The sequence below is a fragment of the Aedes aegypti genome, chromosome 1 (assembly GCF_002204515.2).
Source record: "Aedes aegypti strain LVP_AGWG chromosome 1, AaegL5.0 Primary Assembly, whole genome shotgun sequence".
In the NCBI taxonomy this organism is placed as follows: Eukaryota; Metazoa; Arthropoda; class Insecta; order Diptera; family Culicidae; genus Aedes; species Aedes aegypti.
In genome coordinates, this window is record NC_035107.1 from 72,997,180 (window position 1) to 73,017,072 (window position 19,893).

The 19,893-nt window shown below is 38.5% G+C and overlaps 1 protein-coding gene across 1 annotated transcript in view; it reads left to right on the plus strand.

Annotated features, from left to right (window-relative positions):
• Window positions 1-19,893, plus strand: part of LOC5576373 (mucin-5AC) — a 255,630-nt gene that overhangs the window by 228,068 nt on the left and 7,669 nt on the right. The window contains exons 3-7 of the mRNA XM_021839782.1: window positions 7,565-8,142; window positions 8,204-8,408; window positions 17,927-18,378; window positions 18,441-18,712; window positions 18,777-19,854. Coding sequence (XP_021695474.1) covers window positions 7,565-8,142; window positions 8,204-8,408; window positions 17,927-18,378; window positions 18,441-18,712; window positions 18,777-19,854 — 2,585 coding nt within the window. The remainder of the gene's footprint in view (window positions 1-7,564; window positions 8,143-8,203; window positions 8,409-17,926; window positions 18,379-18,440; window positions 18,713-18,776; window positions 19,855-19,893) is intronic.

A 19,893-nucleotide genomic window follows, 5' to 3' on the forward strand; every position in this document is an offset into this window, starting at 1 on the left:
ATGGTTTGATCTTAATGACATGAAGGTGTGTTATTAACAGCCGTGAGATGGTAACGCCGGAAATTGGGAGCGTAGATGAGTGTTACGTATGGTCTTTAATTATTGCTACTTGAGATTGATGCGTAGAGCTTTACGTGTTTGCTAATAATTATAAAAATAAACTATTAGAAATTTTTAGCCCTGATCAATTGTGGAGGTATTAACAAGCTTCTGGTTTCAAACCTGGATTTACCTATGGTTTCAGCCTGAAAATTTGAGTAGATGCCTTGAATAGATCTCCGAAGCAAATTTTGTTATCAAAAGATGTACTGATTTTATAAAATACTTGATTAACTGAAATATTAGTAAAATTTCTTGAAATTGCCCACCTTTACCACGAGACACGAATTTATCGGAATCGTTTTAGCAACATTTTAAGCATCACTTTGGCGGGAGATCAATTTGTATGTTTCCCTAATTTGTGTTTGTTCAAATGAGACATATTCGCCTAGAACCTTTACTCAGTGCCATCTGTTTCAGTTTTCTGTGCAAGTTTTTCTAGCTAGATATTTTTATGAAATGTACACACTTAATTTGGAATTCCGAATCTCGGCTAATTTTAACCGAGATCCGCACAGCCGAGTAGTCGGCAAACAAATTTCCTGGGATCTCAGGTAATAAAAGCCGAGCATCAGTAAATCGTGCTTCGTTGTTAAGTAACCGGGCAATTTGTTAGCTGAGTCTCGGTTATTTAAAATTGTAAAACCGAGATTAGCACAGCCGAGCTCGTGAAAAAAATCTAAGTTTGTAGATGTAATGATTGTCTTGTAGTAATGAAATTTAGAAATACAGTAATCTATTGACATTTCCATCTCACATTTCTTAGTTATTACCTTCATGGAGATCTAGCATATTTTGGTTAACAGGGTAGCTAAAGCAACAAAAGTGAGCATTTCAAATATGACTCTTGCTAATGTATTCGAATCCTCTGAGCACAATCTCAATAGAGAAACTTAAAAGTAGATTGGAGTACCTTGTACCTTTTAATTCCGCCCTAAATGCTTATCATTGACAGATACGCGTAATAGTAGTGTAGTAGATACAAAGTAACTGACACTAATGAAGACTGCAAGTGGTAGTCGAAATACGCGTATCTGTCAAAGATAAGCATTTAGAACGGAATTAAAAGGTACAAGGTACTCAAATTTCAAATATGTTTTAAATGCACATCTTCTCCTTTTCGACAGTCAGATATTGATACTACAGTTTTTTTTTTAATTTATGGAAGGGATAATTAGAGTAGGTTTAAGAAAAAAAAAACTACTACTTGAACTTTAACAATTCACTTAGCTTTCTCATATTGATAGTTCTTAAAAGTAACAAAACTGTTGTTTTTTCAGCTTTGGTTAGGCGATTCTCTGACTTATTATTAAACCATAAACTGATATATAAGTTAATTTTCGTCCACTTATGCCATCTTGGGTATGGTTTCCGAACTACTAAGTTTTAAGGCGAATAGGTCTCATTTAGCTCCTTAACTTTGTCCAAGATTTTAACTTTTTATCTTATCACTGTACTGAGATTTTAGCGTATGAAATGTTTGCTCACTAGCGTCATTTTTAAGTGTTTGTCGTACTTATAAGGTTTCAGGCGAATTGGTCTCAGTTAGTTGATCAAGTTTGTCGTAGACACCAATTTTGTATCTTATCTCTGACCTGAGATACAAGTAACTACAATGTTTGTCCACTAGTGCCATATTAGGTGTGTTTTCCGAACTAATAAGGATTATTTAGTTGATCAACTTGGTCGAAGACACTAACTTTGTAGCTCATCACTGGACTGAGATGTAAGCGAATACAATGTTTGCCCACTAGTGCCATTTAGTAAGTGTTTTGCGTACTGATATGGTTTTAGGCGAATAATAAGTTGATCAACTTGGTATCGCATCACTGTACTAAGATGTAAGTGATTTTTTTTTTTGCCCATTAGCGCTATCTTGGGAGTGTTTTCTGAACTAATAAGATTCTAGGCGAATATGGCCTATTTAGTTGATCAACTTTGTCCAAGACACCAACTTTGTATCTCATCACTTAAAGGAGATATAGGCAAATGATATGTTTGCCCACTAACGCCATCTTGGCAGTGTTTAACGTACTGATTTTAGGCAAATAGGTCTCATTTAGTTGTTCAATTTTGTCGCAACACCAATTTTGTAGCTCATCGCTGGTCAAGCCAAACAAATATTTGTACGCCGAAAACTTGTATCATACATTTATTCTACATGCTACTTTGTTTGGAGTCTGTGCGTCACCTGGTAAGTAAATTTAGAATTGACACATAGATCAAATCGAAGTCAGCAGTCCTGTGATGAACTTTGCAGACGACAGTTTTTTTTTCCTGAACCTCTTTATTTTCAAGCACTACAAATACTAACATTTTTAGCAGGGTAGGGAAAAATCTTGAAATTCACTCTACAGCAGTGGTGGAAAACATGCCGTTCACGCACAATGAGCCAATATTAGGCACGATACAACGAATCAACGGATTACTGTAAGTTTTTCACTGTTGTACTCGACAAGGGATGCGACCTGTTCGTACGAGGAAAAATTACGGGAAAATCTCCGGAATAATCGGGAAATTTGGAGAAGACTATTGTGTCATTTTTTTATGGTGGATTACAGGACGTTTTACAACAGCCTACTAGAAGGCAATTGAAGTTTTCTGGGACCACCAGTAATAGATAGATTACAAACTAATGTACGACAGTATTGAGCAAGTTGACCGATATATGATGTTATTATAGGAATATCACCGTGAATCGCCTGCGTGAGTGCATGTTAAAATAAAATGATGCGATGCCGTCTACAGTATTTGTGTTCGGGTGATCGTGAGCAAAGAAAGCAAGAACGCAATCGTACAATAGGAATCACCGTTGCGGTAGGATTTTTCTGTAGTGCTTGAACCGACTCTGTTCACCGTTGTTAAGGGCAACCCAAAGTTACTGTCGAACAAAACCTAAGGGGTGCGGACTCGAACTCATAGGTTGTTCAAATTGATCACATTTTTTTCTACGAGTGCTAACCGTTGTTTGTTTGCTTGTCTCGCAGGAAACCACATTCAAAATGCACACTAAAAATACTTTACACAAAGCTTTATCAGTTCAATGCAGGAAATTAACCCAATGAATAGACTTAATCATAAAATGTTTGGTCGTTTGTTAGTTAAAAACATATTTGAGCAATTGTGCAAGAAGTATGCATAATTTGGATCAAACACAACTTTTCTCCAACAGTTGGCGGTCTTTGTGCTACAAAAAATGTATAACAATTTTTAGCGTGACGAAATCATGATCGTATGTTTCCAGGCGTACTCTGATCATTTTTACGAAAATTTAAGTTTGACAGCAGCCTGGCTGCTTGTTAATTTTCAGTTCGCATCACACAGGTAGGATGTGTTCTATTTCCCGCATTTAGAGCCTTCAATGGCAATAATGGTTTAGAAAATTCATGCACCCGGTATAGGCTACTTGATGAGATTATCGTCTTTGAACTACTGTACTGGGAAACATCGCCGTGAGTAGTTCAATGTGAGTTTTTCGAAATTCTACCCTTACCGTTCCCAGCACTGATTTTAAGAACGCCATTATTGACGGCATTGAAGAATTCGTTCTCATTTGATTTGGAAGGACGATCAAAGCAAGCGAAGAAAAACATCCCATCTGTATCAGTCCATGATCGGCGATATTTCGCAAGTTGTATCAAGGGTGATAAATAACAGCAGCGAACAAGAGGCCCAAAGAAAGATCGATAATAAACTCAATTTTTCTCGTTTATTAATCATTGGGAGTAAGTGTTTCATTTTACTGGCATGATAAACAATTCCCAAACATCCTATGGCAGTAGTGACCCCAGGTTTGGAGCATGTTTAGATGGGTTTTATCATGAATTATTATTCCCTAGACCCTACCCCTCACCAAATAATCAGAACTGTAGCAGTAGATGATAAACAGAATCTCATGATTTGTTGCGGATACCGAGAGGGATAAGTGAGATGTATAAAAACATTTCTCAGAATTCAAACCCTGCCCGTGAGTATTCGGAAGTAGCTCTGATTACCCATGAATTCTTGAACATACACAAGAATTAGCTCTTAAGTACCGGTGGACAATCCTGGAAAACTTATATTTCATAAGAAATCCAACGATAAGATTAACACCAAAACTCCTACCTAGAAATCTATCATAATTTTTGCCACCTTATCCTATACTCTGCCAGAAAATTCTCCAACATTTTAAAGTTTAACCTCATTTGTAATCCTACAGGAAATTGGCAAAGCAAAATTCATTGGATTGATTAAGCAAAATTCCTGCAAAATGTGTCCTATTGTAAAGACTTGAATCATTATTGATTTGCTGTCCATGATGGTCGATTACTTCCCACATTCAGAATAGTGATCGTTCGATAGTTCTCACAATATTTCAACTTGTCGCCTTTTCTTGAACACCCAGAGATATATTGTCCCTTCTTTCCACATCTTTGATAGCTGTTATATTTCCAAAATTGTGTCCAACAGTCGGTGCAGGCAAATGGCCAGCTTCTCCGGTCCCACCTTGATGAGTTCAGCTCCGATGTCATCCTCACGAAATGTTTCATGGTTCTTCAGTTGAATCTTAAAAGATTCTCAAATTGTTTACAAATGTAGGTTTATACCGTTCAACTGACGTAGACAGACACATTTAGACTTCTGTTAGTTTACAACTTCTAATAATTTCTATAACCTCTTACTTGACATTATACCCATCATGCTCTTTCATTACTTCTACCTCTTTCTAATTAGTGCCCAAGGTAGTGTCACGTAGGTATTCCCAAGGAAAAATTTTTAAATTTCCTCCATTGTCTCGACCCCTGTTACCTGCGCTCTCGGCACCATTCAGGTGTTCATCGAATTGCTGCTTTCATCTTTCAATCATCTTACGTTCGTCCATAAAGATGCACTAGTCTTCCCATGAACAGAACCTATGTTCAACTTTGCTTTGAACTTTGCAACTTGTTTTGAACCGCGAGCGCGCTTCGTCTCTGTACCAGTGCACCACGCCAAACCCAGTACATGTGTACTGCGGTTCAATCTTCGGTTTAAATTTAGGTGCAAATAATGGCACAAAGCAGACAGACAGAAAACTGTTGAAATCCACGCGGATAAAGTTCTACGATCATATATTGAACTTCTTAGTACTTGGTAGGCTTGAATACATGTTTTGTTTAAGCTGATCAACTTCATGTCTACAAAATTGTTAAACATCTTAAAACGCATGTTTTTGCTGAACATCGCACCTCTCTATCTCTTAAGGAAAAAGAATTATCAGTCGAGTTCGTTTTAATAAAGCTTATTTGTTTGATAGTAAAAACCCATGCAAAGACGCTTATAGACAAAAGTTTTTATCAACTTCCGAAAGGGGAGATATGGTACTTTCATGATTTGTAAGAGTTGTCTGCGCCATTTTGCGCCGAAGCCAGTTATAGAGGCCTAAACTACCCCTTGAAAAAAGAGTAATTCATGAATAACTTTGTTATTTCAAATGATAGGGTGATGATATGTTCAGCAAAAACACGGGTTTTTTCATGACAAACAACTTTGTAGAAAACACAAAAAATGTTAAAAATCTTGGAAAAAAGTTATGATAAAAAATATGATTTTTAGGGGCCATTCACATACAACGGCATATATCTCAAAAAGTATAAGAGATAGGAAAATTGTGTCTTCGACAAAGTTGTTTCAAATTGCCAATTCTACAACTTTGCCGAAGACACCATATGTCTATCTAAATGTTTTGAAAAAATAGTTTTTCTATCTCACTGCTAGGTGGATTGATCACAAAACTTTTTGCGTCAAAAGTTGCGCTTTAATATACCAAGAAACTTCTCCGAACAAACTATATCGCTAAAATCAACGGTTTGGGCGCTATACAAAAAGCACATGAAATCGAGCAAGTAAAACACAGTGCAATCTATTCAATCAAAATCTTAAAGAGAACATGGCTGAAGGTTGGTAAAGTATGTTTTATGGGATGAGAACACAAATTTCAACTTTGAATGTGAGAAAACGGCACGTTGAGTTGGGTATGAAATCAAACTTATGAAATACTAACATGTGATAGTTCCACCCTACATCACGCACAGACATGGTTCTTTGAGTGTCCTCTAATAGGTCTGAAGGATAAAGCTTCAACTCCCTGCAACTCTTGGATATTTTTGACAATTTGTAGGTATACTCCTTAACCATCAGAAGTATGAAAATGAGTTATTTTTGATAGAAAAAAATCCGAAAATCTTGCAAGGCTATGTGGTCTTGGCTCAACCAGACATTACACCAGAGCAAGTTGATGCTTAAAACGATATATTTTGTATATACTATCCAAGATTTTATTACAATTTTATTTTAAAACCTGAAAAATAAAAAAAATTGTGTATAAGTCACTTACTTCTACTTACTTACTTCTTACACCGTTATGAGCAATGAAAGTACAAATTGCAAGGTTTTTCTGGGAAATTAATGGAATTAGGACAGTTTTGCGATTATACGTATATTATAAGTCATTAGCTCTTTCGACCAGAAACAACTTTCACTTCTATAACAAGGTGCTCAAATGGCTTAATCTTCCAGTTTTGATTTTTTCCCGCATTTCCGTATATTCAACGCACTGTGTGATGCTCACTTAACACTTGCTAGGCTTTAGGTTTAGGTTCGAGCGTTTCGGTTTGAATTCGAGTACAGAGTACAGTGAATCTGTACCACGGCGCTTGGCACGAAGTCTTTGTGGAATTCGTTGATCTTGAGACTTTCTCCGGAAATTTACCGTTATATTTTTCCGATTTTATTTCTGTTGACTTTCTCAATATATTCCAGAAGTGTACCAAGAAGGCATCTAAGGTGGACTTCTGGTGGGAGCTCTAAACTATTCTTCCTAGGATCCTTGATGTATTTCTGTTGAGGCTATTCATGGACTCCTGTTGTATTTCTTGCAGATGTCGTAACGAGATCTGTTAACGAATTTTTGTTATGTTTTTTCAGAAGATCGAGCTCCTCAAACTTTGCATAATACTCGGGAAATTCCCGATGGGATGTATTCTATTGACTTTTTGGGTGAAATTTGCAAGAAAATCACTACAAATTGATATGGAAGTTCATGGATTGAACCATAATTTTAAACACACAGATGTGTGTTTAACGTTTGGATTTTTATCAGTGTTAGGAGAGATCTCTCAATACCGGACACCGTCGAAAAATTGAGAAATCATGGTCGAATCAAGATGGTGTAATATGAAATCTTCACAATTCGGAACTACTGACCACGATTGGCGACACTCTTTGTTTCCTCACTTGAATCGAAGAGCCTGGGCTAGTGTCTGTTTAGATTTACTACTCGTATTGTTTGCCTTATGCATCAAATTCCGAAGAAACATTCTTCTTTCCTTATTTCTACGTTCAGTGACAGTTTTGAATCCCACTTGTTTGTAAGAAAGTTGTAAATTCATAGTTAAATTAAACAACATACTAATCCCCGATTTTCCTTCCGTCCCTTTTCCAGCTTCAACGAGGAGCGGCAACATGGTTATTTCTCGTGCTAACGACGACCGTGACACTGCTGGCCGCGCCTAGGTCAGCATCGGCCGCCGAGAACAACCAACGGGTGGTGTGCTACTACACGAACTGGTCCGTCTACCGGCCCGGAACGGCTAAATTCAACCCGCAGAACATCAACCCGTACCTGTGCACCCATCTGATCTACTCGTTTGGAGGATTCACCAAGGAGAATGCCCTCAAACCGTACGACAAGTACCAGGACATCGAGCAGGGCGGGTTCGCCAAGTTCACCGGCCTCAAGACGTACAACAAGAACCTCAAGACGATGCTGGCCATCGGCGGTTGGAACGAGGGTTCATCGCGGTTCTCTCCTCTGGTAGCCGATTCCGAGCGACGATCTCAATTCGTCAAGAATACCATCAAATTCCTGCGACAGAACCATTTCGACGGGTTGGATCTGGACTGGGAGTATCCGGCTTTCCGGGATGGATCCAAACCGAAGGATCGCGAGAACTACGCCCAGCTGGTACAGGAACTGCGTGAAGAATTCGAACGGGAGTCGAGCAAAACGGGGCGACCGAGGTAAAACTCGGCATGGCTTCACCTAAACCTGTTCAATTTCTGAATTTTGTTCTCATCGTAGGTTGCTGCTGACGATGGCCGTGCCAGCCGGTATCGAGTACATCGAGAAGGGATACGACGTGGCCAAGTTGAACAAGTACCTGGATTGGTTCAATCTGCTGACGTACGATTACCACAGTGCGTACGAGCCGGCCGTCAACCACCATTCGCCGCTGTACTCGCTGGAGGAACCGTCGGAGTATAACTTCGATACCGAGTTGAATATTGTGAGTACTGAGGGGGGAATTGACGGGGATGGGATTCAAGGGATAATTGGGGTGAAATTCCTGCAGCTATGTTGGATAAATATAAAAATAATTTGTACAATTCGAGATTTGAAAGACTTCCTGCCAGAATATCTGGAATGATTTTAGATCAATGAAGAAATTAATCTTCTCTCGGAAGATTGAAAACATTCTATTAAAAGATTGGAAATCTGTTATTCATAAGATTGGAAAATTACAAATCTTCGTTCAGAAGATTGTAAATTTCGTTCGTTTACAATCTTCATTCCAAAGATTAGATATTTTCGTTCAGAAGCTTGGAGATATTCGTTTATAAGATTGAACTTTTGTTTTTAAATATTTGAAACCTTTTTTCTGAAGACTAGAGAACTTGTTTCTGAAGATTCCTGTAGAATGGAAATCTTCTTTCAAAAGATTGAAAATCTTCTTCCTAAGGATCATAAAAAGCTATCTTCTGAAAATTAGACATCTTTGTTCTGTAGATTGGAAATCTTCTTTCTAAAGTTCTAGGTGAACCAACCGAGGGCTGAAAGCCTCGTTGATAGAGGAAAAAATAATAATAATTCTTTCTAAATATTGAATTCTTCTTTAATATTAAATACCTTCCTTCAAAGGTTGGCAGGCTTTGGAAAAAAATAACGATCATTGACACACGAGCCATAATTTCATCCCACTTATCCACCTGCATTCATACAACACGCATGACATTTATCGTTCGTGGAAGATAAGGAACCATGAACAAAAACAATCCAGACACACACCACCCACTGTGTGGCACCGATCACTGTGTGTCAACAATTGTAACATTCGCTGACACATTCTCATTCTGATCAAGAAACAGAGGTGAATATTTTACATTTTCTGTGCTATGTTTACATACAAAAAGATGTTCAATGGTCCAATAGATTATAATTAGGTTGTCAAAGGCTGAACTACCAGAAAATATGAAAGTTATTATCGATTTTATGCCAAACATAAGTCACCCGAATGGCTCGATACTGTTGCAGTCTGAGAGCATTGCTGTACCAAACGAGAGAGTGAATGTTTACATTCATAGGGCTCTCCGATTGCGATGTGCCACAAACTGTTATGGTTCACGAACTGTTACACTCTCCGAATATGGTTCAAGCGGATCAGAATCCAAACACTGAAGGTTGGGAATCTTCTATCAGAAGTTTATACTTCTTTCAGATGATTGGAAATCTTCTTTCCATAAAACTGGAAACCTTCGGACATCAGAAGATCAAGAATCTTCTTTCTAGAAGATCAAGAAATTTTGTTTTCAGAAGATTGGAAATCTTCTGTAAGATGATTGGACATCTTGTTTCAGAAGATTGGATATCTTCTGCCAGAAGATTGGAAATCTTCTTTCTGAAGATTGTAAGTCTTAGTTTTGAATATTCTGAATCTTCATTCTGAAAATTGGAAATCTTCTTTCAGAAAATTCGAAATCGTTCAGAAGATTGGAAATCTAAACTCAGAAGATTCTCTCAGAAGCTTGGACATCTTCTCTCTTAAGATTGGAAATCTTTTTGAATATTGGAAATCTTCTTTCTGAAGATTGGAAATTTTCTCACAGAAGATCGGATCTGAAGATTGGAAATTTCTCACAGAAGACCGGAAGAAATCTTTCCACAAAATTGAAAATCTTCGATGATCAGAAAATTGAGAAACCTCTTTCCAGAAGATTGGAAATCTAAAGATTGGAAATCTTCTTTCTGAAGATTGGAAATTCTTTTTCTAGAATCTTCTTTCTGAAGATTGGAAATTCTTTTCCTGAAATCTTCTTTCTGTAGATTGTAAGTCTTCTTTCTGCAGATTAGGAATTTTCTTTCTCGGATTGGAAATCTTCATTCAGCTTCAAGATTGGAAATCTCAACTTTTTCAGAAGATTTGAAATCTTCGTTCTGAACATTGAAAATCTTTTTTTCTGAAGATTGATAATCTTCATTCTAGAGGTGTAAAACCTTCTTCCTAAAGATTGACAATCTTCCTTCTGAAGAATGATTTTTTTATTGGAAATCTTTATTCTGAAGATTGCACATCTTTATTCTGAGGATTGGATATTTTTTTGACGATTTGAAATTTTGTTTCTGAAGATTGGAAGTCTTTTTTTCTGAAGATTGGAAATATTTATCTGAACTTTGGGCATCTTTCCTCAGAAGATTGGAAATCTTTTTCAGAAAATTATAAATCTTTTTTCAAACGATTGGAAATGTTCTGTCAGAAGATAGAAAATCTTTTTTTTCAGAAAAGCTAAGTATGCTGTTTCGCTCAAGAAAAGTAAAGAAATTCCTTGACTGAATGGGTCAAGAAATTTCCTACAGAGAGCCCCCTTTGAAGTGACATTTCTTCTCAACTGCATACTGCGATCAGAAAAATGTGATTTTCTTGACCATTTCTTGGAAGAAATTTTCCACGCATCGAGATAGGCGATTCCTTTTCTTGTCAGTAGCAAACCAGCCTAAAATCGGAAATCTTCTTTCCACAAAATCGGATCCAAGTAGTCAAGTAACTTTGGAGATTGTTTATCTTTTTTTCCCGAAGGCTGGAAGTCTCCTTCTAGAAGATTGGAAACTTTCTTTCAGAAGATTGGAAATCTTCTCTCTGAATATTGGAGATCTTGTTTCTTAGATCTTCTCTCTGAAGGTTGGCGTTCGTCTTTCTGAAGATTGGAAACCTTCTATCTGAAGATTGAAAATCATCTTTCTAAAGATTGGATATCTTTTTTCTTGGGATTGAAAATCTCTATTCAGTAGATTTGAAATTCTCATCCACAAAAGTGCAGATCTGCTTTCTGAGTATTGGAAAAAATTGTTCACAATATAGGTTCTCTTACTCCAAAAGAATGGAAATCTTTGTTCAGATGATTGGAAATCTTCTTCCAGAATATTGAACATTTCTCTCCAGAAGATTGAAAATCCTTGTACAAAAGTTTTTTTTTTCAGAAGGTAAGAAGGTCAGAAGGTCTCAGATTTCCCAAAAAAAAGTTTACGGAATAATCCTTTACTTACAGGGTCTCCTCCAGAGATCTCCGTAGAAATTTATTTAGAGATACTTTTGCAATTCTCCCAAGAATTCTCCAGCAATTTTTCCAAAGCATACTTGAGAGAATTTCTCCAGAATTGTTGGTCCAGGAAATCCTTGAGAACTTTAAAGCTACCACCTCAAGTATTACTTTGTTTTTTTTTTTTCAAAACTATCCTAGATTTTCCTCCAAATATTTTTCACTAAAGCGAAGTATACACATCAACAGAAAAGTAATCGCCTATCTCGATGCGTGGGAAATTTCTTGCAAGAAATGCTCAAGAAAAGCATTTTTCTTTGATCGCAGTACGCAGTTGAAAAGAAATGTCAATGCAAATGGAGCTCACTGTACGAAATATGTTGACCATTTCTTGGGCAGAAACTTTTACTTTTCTTAAGCGGAACAGCATACCTAGCTTGAAGCCTGGTTTGCTACTGAAAAGGGATCAAGATAGGCCGAGAAATTAATTGTCAACAGCGAATCAGGCTTAATCCTTCAACCAGGTTCTCCAGTTGTTACTCTAGGAAATCTTTCGAAGCTTACAACAGAATTTCACTCGAGAAAATCCACAAAGGATTATTCCAGAGTTTTTTGTTTTAAATAGCATAATGGGTTTTTCAAGAAACCCTGAAAGTTCCTCCGCCTGATCATTAAGATTCCTTCAAGATCAAATTTTTATCTGGAACCGCGCCACAAGCATAATCTATAAAGCTTAGAAAAGCCTTTCATATGCTAAGAAGGTCAGAGCAATATGTTGTCTTCGATAACACGGAACACGTTTTTGTACTGAATCTATTGCCGTTTTCAAAAATATCAAAGCACGTCTAGTTTTTAAGATATTGAATGATGAAAATGCAAAATTTGACTATTTCAACCAACTTGCATGCAAGTTTGTCAGCTTGTATTGCAATTTATTCGCTTAATTTGCCACATAATTTAAACTTCATGTGTATAACCATTATTATCAACAAAGTTCAAAACACTTTCGGTGCTCCGAAGTTATTTTTTGACAGTTTCCAAAAGTATTGTATTTTGTCATATAAGAGAAACGATGAGCATGTTGGAAAAATCGATTTAATCTAAATTTAACCGTACAATTTCTGAAATGAAATGAAAGTTAAAGTTAAATATTGCATGCTTGGAAGATTAGATAACAAAAAAATAAATGAATCTTAGTTTAAAGTTCATCTGAACATCAATGAAAAAGTGTTTTTTCACAAATTTGGCGACCTGTTGCAAAACATTGTGACGTGCTGGAACATTTCTAAGAACAGCATCAGATACAGCAACCCCAAATCTACTGAAGACACATAATTTGATCCTTGAGACACGCAAAAATGTCATTTTTGTTACGCTGTGTAATCTGTTGTAGTGTCGTAATTAAGAAATGTTCTGAGCCATCCAAGAACTTCTTAGAGTATACATAAGTCTTTAGTTCTACATACAAAATTAGTGACATTGTAACGAATATTGAAGCAATACGTGTTCTTAGTAATCCAATGGAGTCATGAAATCTGAATAGAATGCATCGGAAAAATTGTTTGTGTACTATCTGTACCATCAAAGTACTTCATGAAGTACAGTAATAAATTTTAAATGAAACACGAACGATTAAAGCACCCGAACTTTTATTCGTGTTCACTCGCAGTTTCTGTTTTGTTGCCTACGAAAATTCATCGTGCTCCGTGTTTCCGATCACTGTTCAGCATACACTGCCTGAAAATAGTGTAAGAATGAAGGATTTCATTTACGAAAAAGTTGCAGATGTTACAAAGCTGAATGATTTTTCTTACTTATTGAACACAGACAATATTCGATAATTTGAAAATAGCTCTTGCATAGTAAGGAATCTCATATCGATTGAGATCACAAAAAAAAAATGATATTTTTCGGAACAGAATATTGACTATGCCTTGAATAAAATTTTCCATTTTCCATAATTTTGCACACAAATAAGCTGTGTGCAAATCTTAGTAGTTTACAAGGAATCGCCAGATTTTGCATATCGTCCCCAATAACTAATTATACATTCTCAGCAGAAACCCTAATATCCGAAAGGAATACTCATATCTCGCTCAGTATCCTTAAGATGATTATAGAACTAAGTCACAATTCAAATTTTCAATATTAAAAATTGGACCAGCAAGCAAGCAATTTGATCGGGTTTTAACGCGAACGGTTGTCAGATACTCCGGACTTGTGCACTTGAACATTTAAAGTTTGGCTTTGTTTTATAATCACCTTAAAAATCCGCTGAAAAGCCCACTATAAATAAGGAACATTTTGATTATTTCGTGTGGTCTGCATACTTGATTGAAATCTCGATATGGCACCAAGTAAACTCCAGCCTAAGCACCACTGGAATAATGTTCGATAGTTTCTTAAAAAATCAAACATCATACAATCTCTATCGAATTCATCCCACGCTCTAATGAATTTATTGAGAATAAAGTGTAGTTTAGGCTGTGTTTACATTAGTCATGATGGCGCTATAAATTGCTTATAGAAGAAGCCGATGAGTCATTTATTTCTCTAACTATCTTCAAAGTTATGGATTATATGTTAACGCTTCTGAAATTCTCTTGAATAAGAATTTATTTTAAAATAAGGTGGCAATATAATACGCAATTTATTTGGTGAATTTCCATGAAAAGAGACTCGACTTTTTGCTTGGCTTGCTTCTATGGACCAATGCACGAGTTCACTAATTTGACGTTTGAGCGGTGCCGTATTCACTCGTTGCCATGGGTACATAAATAACACGGCACCGCTCAAACGTCAAAAAATGAACTCGTGCATTGATCCATTGTTGTGTTGTGCTTGAAAAGAGACTCGACTTTTTGCTTGGCTTGCTTCTATTGTTACGTTGTGCTTTTACATGCACAATACTTGTTCAGGTCAGCAACAAGCCGCTGGGTGCTTCATTTCAGCCCCATTGAAGCAGCATACCTCATGCTGACGGCCCAAACTCTTCAGAAACCAGCAACACTTCTGCCCACCTGTATTTTATATCTCAACATCCATACTTAGAAATAAAACAATAATTAGATGAATCATTAAATCGCAATCAATTTACTTACCTTTCGATCATTCCAGATCAAACACACTCTATTGTCTGACTGTTCCAGAATATTCAATACGTCAAATGTATAACAGTTTAGACACAACACATTATTGCATACAACAATACACTTCTGGAAAATTCCATACAAGTCGAGAGGGATTCGCGATAAAGGCCTTTCTGACAAATCAATAACAATGAGAAAATAACCAATATAATTCTCATGTGCAATCTTTAGAATCAATTGGAGAAAATATACTCAAACTTAAACTTTTTCACTTTGATTCACATTTCATTAACCTAGTTATAAAATCCTCATGAATACCATACACATATCCTACAGTTCCCCTAGCTTTTTCGTATTCAAAAATTCTTATAAGGTTTCGCCTAAAACACACTCGAGAATGCCAGTATCACCCAACTTTATGAGCCTGTAATCGATATTATTTTCAGTATTGCGCATTTCTTTCACCACTGGACTATCGCAGAAGTTTTTACAAGTGCGGGAACGCAGATGAAAGTGCCCGATTGCAATAAAAAGAGTCGGTGTCTCCAGCGGGGTTATTCATCGCAGTCCAAAGAATAAGTGCTCTGAAGACACCAACATGGTTCGATGCAATCTCGCACTTTTATTCGCATTTTCACACTTATGAAGCCGCACTTCGCAATCCAGTAGTAAAATAAATGCACAATATCGCCTATTACTTTTGCGTCGTGTTTACATTCTGGTTTCAATTAAGCCCACCATGTACGCCGTGTTTATTTTTTGTTTGCAGTGTCGCCATTTACTATCGCCGTGTTTTGATTTCGATTTCAGATGCGCCCATCACTTTGATAAACAAAAACACAGGCGTAATCAATGAAGTGTGTTGTTTTGCATGAGGTGAAGTTTCGTCTTCTATAAATTTGCGTTTTTTGAATAGTTAAATTATCGGTAGGGGAAAAGTTTAAATGCAGTGCATAGACAGTCAAGCTACAATTTCAACACTATATTTTCTTGAATTGTATACATTTTGTCAGTTTCGCCCAGATCGCTAATCTTTCTAGAAGTAAATAGGGAAGAGTGGAGTATAAATAGAACACCATTAGCCGTAGAAAATCAGTTAGAAATAAATCGTGAACTCAAAAACATCTCTCCGTGTAATTATTCCATACCGGATCTTATCGGCCGGAACAATGCTTGTAATTCCATTATAGAAACAAAAGCAAGCTGAAGAGGCAAGGCGAAATAATTGATAGAAATTCTGTGAGTCATAGACGTTCTATTCATTTTGTGTCAAAGCTTGTGCTTTGTTCAAACGAGCTGCTCCAAATCTAGAGAAAAATGAATTTTTTCACCTATCTGCATACTCAAGTGGGCTGGTCATATGTTCACGTTATATGACCAGCCCACTTGAGTATGCAGATAGGTGAAAAAATTCATTTTTCTCTAGATTTGGAGCAGCCTTATGGATTAAAACTCTAGTTGAGATACTCATAGAGATTAATGATTTCATAAACGTTGCGAACACACGACCAAATAGAATTGAAGAAGCGTGTACGGGACCTTAATCAGTCGGTGCGTTTTGGGTGAATATCGACGAAAACTGAACTCTGGAATGCGGAAAGCATGAAGCTAGTTTGCTTTTCGGATGACTAAACCTGAAGACATAGTTATATTTACAAAAAAAAAATACAAATTATAATGGTATTGAAAAATGTTGCCAAAAAGGAACCCTGTTGTTATCGAAATCGGTGGTTGCTAAAAATGGAGCATGCCAAAAAACGGAGCATGCCAAAAACAGAATCCCACTGTAAATACAAACATTAAATTTATACAAATAAACCTTCATCATGCTAAGGGTGCAACTGGAATGCTTTGTCGGAAGTTTATGAAAAAAAAAACTAAGCGTAGCACTTACACAAGAACCAAGTTCTTGGAGTTCCTATGCAAACAGGTTAAATTATTTTCGATACATACGGTTCAAGGCCGTGCACAGCACTATCAAATAAAGGGGGTACCAAATCGTTCATGTGACACAATTTATCACCAAAAATCTCCAATATTTAGGAAGAAGAAGTTCAATTTTTAGATAGAATATGTTCATTATTTGGTCGGTGTTCAGACAAACAGGAATACATTTTTTGTCGTTATAAAGATACTTAAAGGAATCCATCAATTCTGTTTTTTTTTTTCGATGCTCTTTTGAAACTGACGTATCATCGAATAAATAAGTTCTATTATAACAGCAAATAATGCGGATATATTAATATTTCGAATGCCTGGGGTATGTTCTCCTGAACCCATTAAAAAGCACTTGATTCAGTCTGTCTGAACACCGACCATTTAGAAAGGTGAAGTCCTATCCTCTGGATGAAGATCTCCAATATTCTGGTAAAAGATGGTCGTCGGGCTTCGATTAATGACTAAGACGGCTTAATGGATCGCTAAGGTGTCCTTTTTTAGACTAGTGGTAATGTCCACGACTACACATCAAAGCCATGCTGAAGGTGCCTGAGTTCGGTTCCCGGTCGATTCAGGATCTTTTCATAATTGAAATTTCCTAGATTTCCCTGGGCATATAGTGTATTCTCGTGTCTACCACACAATATACGAATGCGAAAATGGCAACAAGAAATCTTTCATTTAAAGACAATGGAAATGCTCTTAGAACACTCCTCGCATATTTTTGATTCAGTTTGATCCCTTTTAAGTTTGATTCCCTTTGGTTCAAATGCTCAAAAGGATTTATATTCATCCTTTTGAGCATTTGAACCATACTCACGTCCTTGGTCAATCGCCAGTCTTGACATCTTCACGCCAAACTTCACTGACGCTATGGCCCCATATTCTTTGAGCATGCTGAAGACTTCATACTTCTTCTGCATCATGTCCCGCCAAGTGGGTATGGTCATCGAGATCCCTTCAATGTCTGGGGGATCGATGCACCAGAAGATGCGATCTCATCGAATGGCCATTCTTCAGCTTTAGTCGATTAAGCTGCTTTGTTTCAACGACTTTGTTAGAAACAGTGCTTCGACGACTGCCCACATGATTTCTCCCGAGTGACCTTCAAATATTCGATGTCCAGAAGGCATGTAATAGCCCCTTCGCCTGATGATTCACTTCTTCAAACTTGGCTCGCTGCTTGTGGTACGTTCTCTGTAAGGTTCATGGCGCCGACGGAATCCAAATGCATCGAGGAAAATCAAGTGTTTAAAACCCGATCTTCTGTTAAACTATAGAGTTCAGCTAGCATTGTTCGTCGTAAAGCCTGGGATGAAGAAGTCAAAAAAGTAGAGGGATATAGTTTCAGTAAAAATGAATGCAAACGAGAAAAAACGAATTCTATGAACACACGAATGGGCTATGAACCTCTATAATAAACTTATAACCATTATAAACTTACAAATTTAATTTTACTTCAATAGGACTATAGCATCAAGTTCTACCTGAACGCCGGTGCCGATCGGGACAAGCTCGTGCTGGGTATTCCCACCTATGGTCGCTCGTACACGCTCTACAACCCGGATGCCACCGAGATCGGATCGCCTGCCGATGGACCGGGAGAGCAGGGTGACGCCACCCGGGAGAAAGGTTATCTGGCCTACTACGAAATCTGTACCGCGGTGAAAGAAGACCCGGAATGGACCGTTGTGCAACCGAATCCCAATGCCATGGGTCCGTATGCTTTCAAGGGCAACCAGTGGGTTGGGTACGACGATGAAGCTATCGCTCGCAAGAAGGCCAAGTACGTGGCGGAGAACGGTCTGGGTGGTATTATGTTCTGGTCGATCGACAACGACGATTTCCGCGGAACCTGCCATGGAAAGCCATATCCGATCATTGAAGCCGCTAAGGAAACACTGCTGGCCAGTACGGAGTGAGTATCTTTTTCGATCTACGGTAGTTGCAATTTTTAACATGATCACTTGCTTCTTACAGCATCGGTGCCAATGACATCGCCGCCCCAAGTCGTCCAAGGAAGCCATCGAGATCGCGTAGCCGACCAGGAACTACCAGCCGCAATCGCTTGACCACCGATAACAACAACGAGATCAAGTCATCGTTCAAGAGTTCCCAGGGCAGGAAGAACAGCCGACCGGCACCGAGAGCAACGACGACAACTACCACCACCACCACAACCGAGGGCTCTCTGTACATCGGAGGACGTACAACCACTCCGCAGCCACCGACAACTCCAGATCCAGGAGCAGGTTTGACGCACGCAAAATCTTTCAACCTTCTCAGTAATCTAATCGCCTTTGATCATCTTTTCAGACTTCAAGTGTACCGATGAGGGTTTCTTCCCGCATCCACGCGACTGCAAGAAGTACTTCTGGTGTTTGGACGCGCCTGCCCTTGGTCTGGTAGCTCATCAGTTCACCTGTCCGTCCGGGCTGGTGTTCAACAAGCTGGCCGATTCCTGTGACTACGCACGCAACGTAGTTTGTGCCAAGACCGCTCCATCGACGACCACCACGTCAACGTCAACTACGACTTCCACCACCACGACAACGACTCCGGCTCCACGAAGCCGCGTTACCATTTCCACGACTCGTAACAACTTCTTCAATCGTGCTCTGACCACAACCACCACTACGGAGCCTCCGATCGAGATCGATTACTCCGATGAAGAAGAGGACGAGGTTCAGCCGGAAGAAGACCCCAAGGTGATCAAGGAACTGATTGCATTGATCAAGAAGGTCGGTGGCATTGAGGAATTGGAACGTCAACTGCAGGCGCAGGAAGATGGATCAATCGTGCTGAAGGATGAAAAGGCGGATCAGATCTCAACGACCCAGTCCACGATCAGCAAGAGCTTGTACGAACGCGTCTTGAGCCGTGCTGGAAATGGATTGCAAAAGTTCCGACCGGCGTTGACGTTCACGCAGACGGACAAGAGTGGTTCAACCGAGAACAAGTATTCGTCGGTGGTGAGAAATTCGAACACCAATTCGTACACGAACAGCCGAGTTGCACCGCAAAACGATGGGATCGAGCAGTTGCCAGAATTCGAAGGAGTGTTCAAGGAACGGCCAAAGTACGTTACGTTGAACCGAGCACGACCAACCAAGGCTAGCGTGGAAGATGATGCGGATGATCGATACGGCGAGGAACCGTACGAAGAAGAGGAAAACCAACCGTCGACTTTCGCCACCAAGAGGCCAACGTCCAGTCCGAAGTATGTGAGCATTCGACGACAACGGCCAACGACGGCGTCCGATGCTGATGAGGACGAGGAAGAGGAAAATGCCCCAGTGCAACAGCAGCAGCAGTACAGTAGTGTGAATCGGAATCGTTTTCGGCAGACCACTACGGAGGAACCCGTGGATGAAGTTGAACGAGTGCCAAGCCGGTGAGTATTTGGCTAGGGGAAGAGCATTTGGATGAAAAA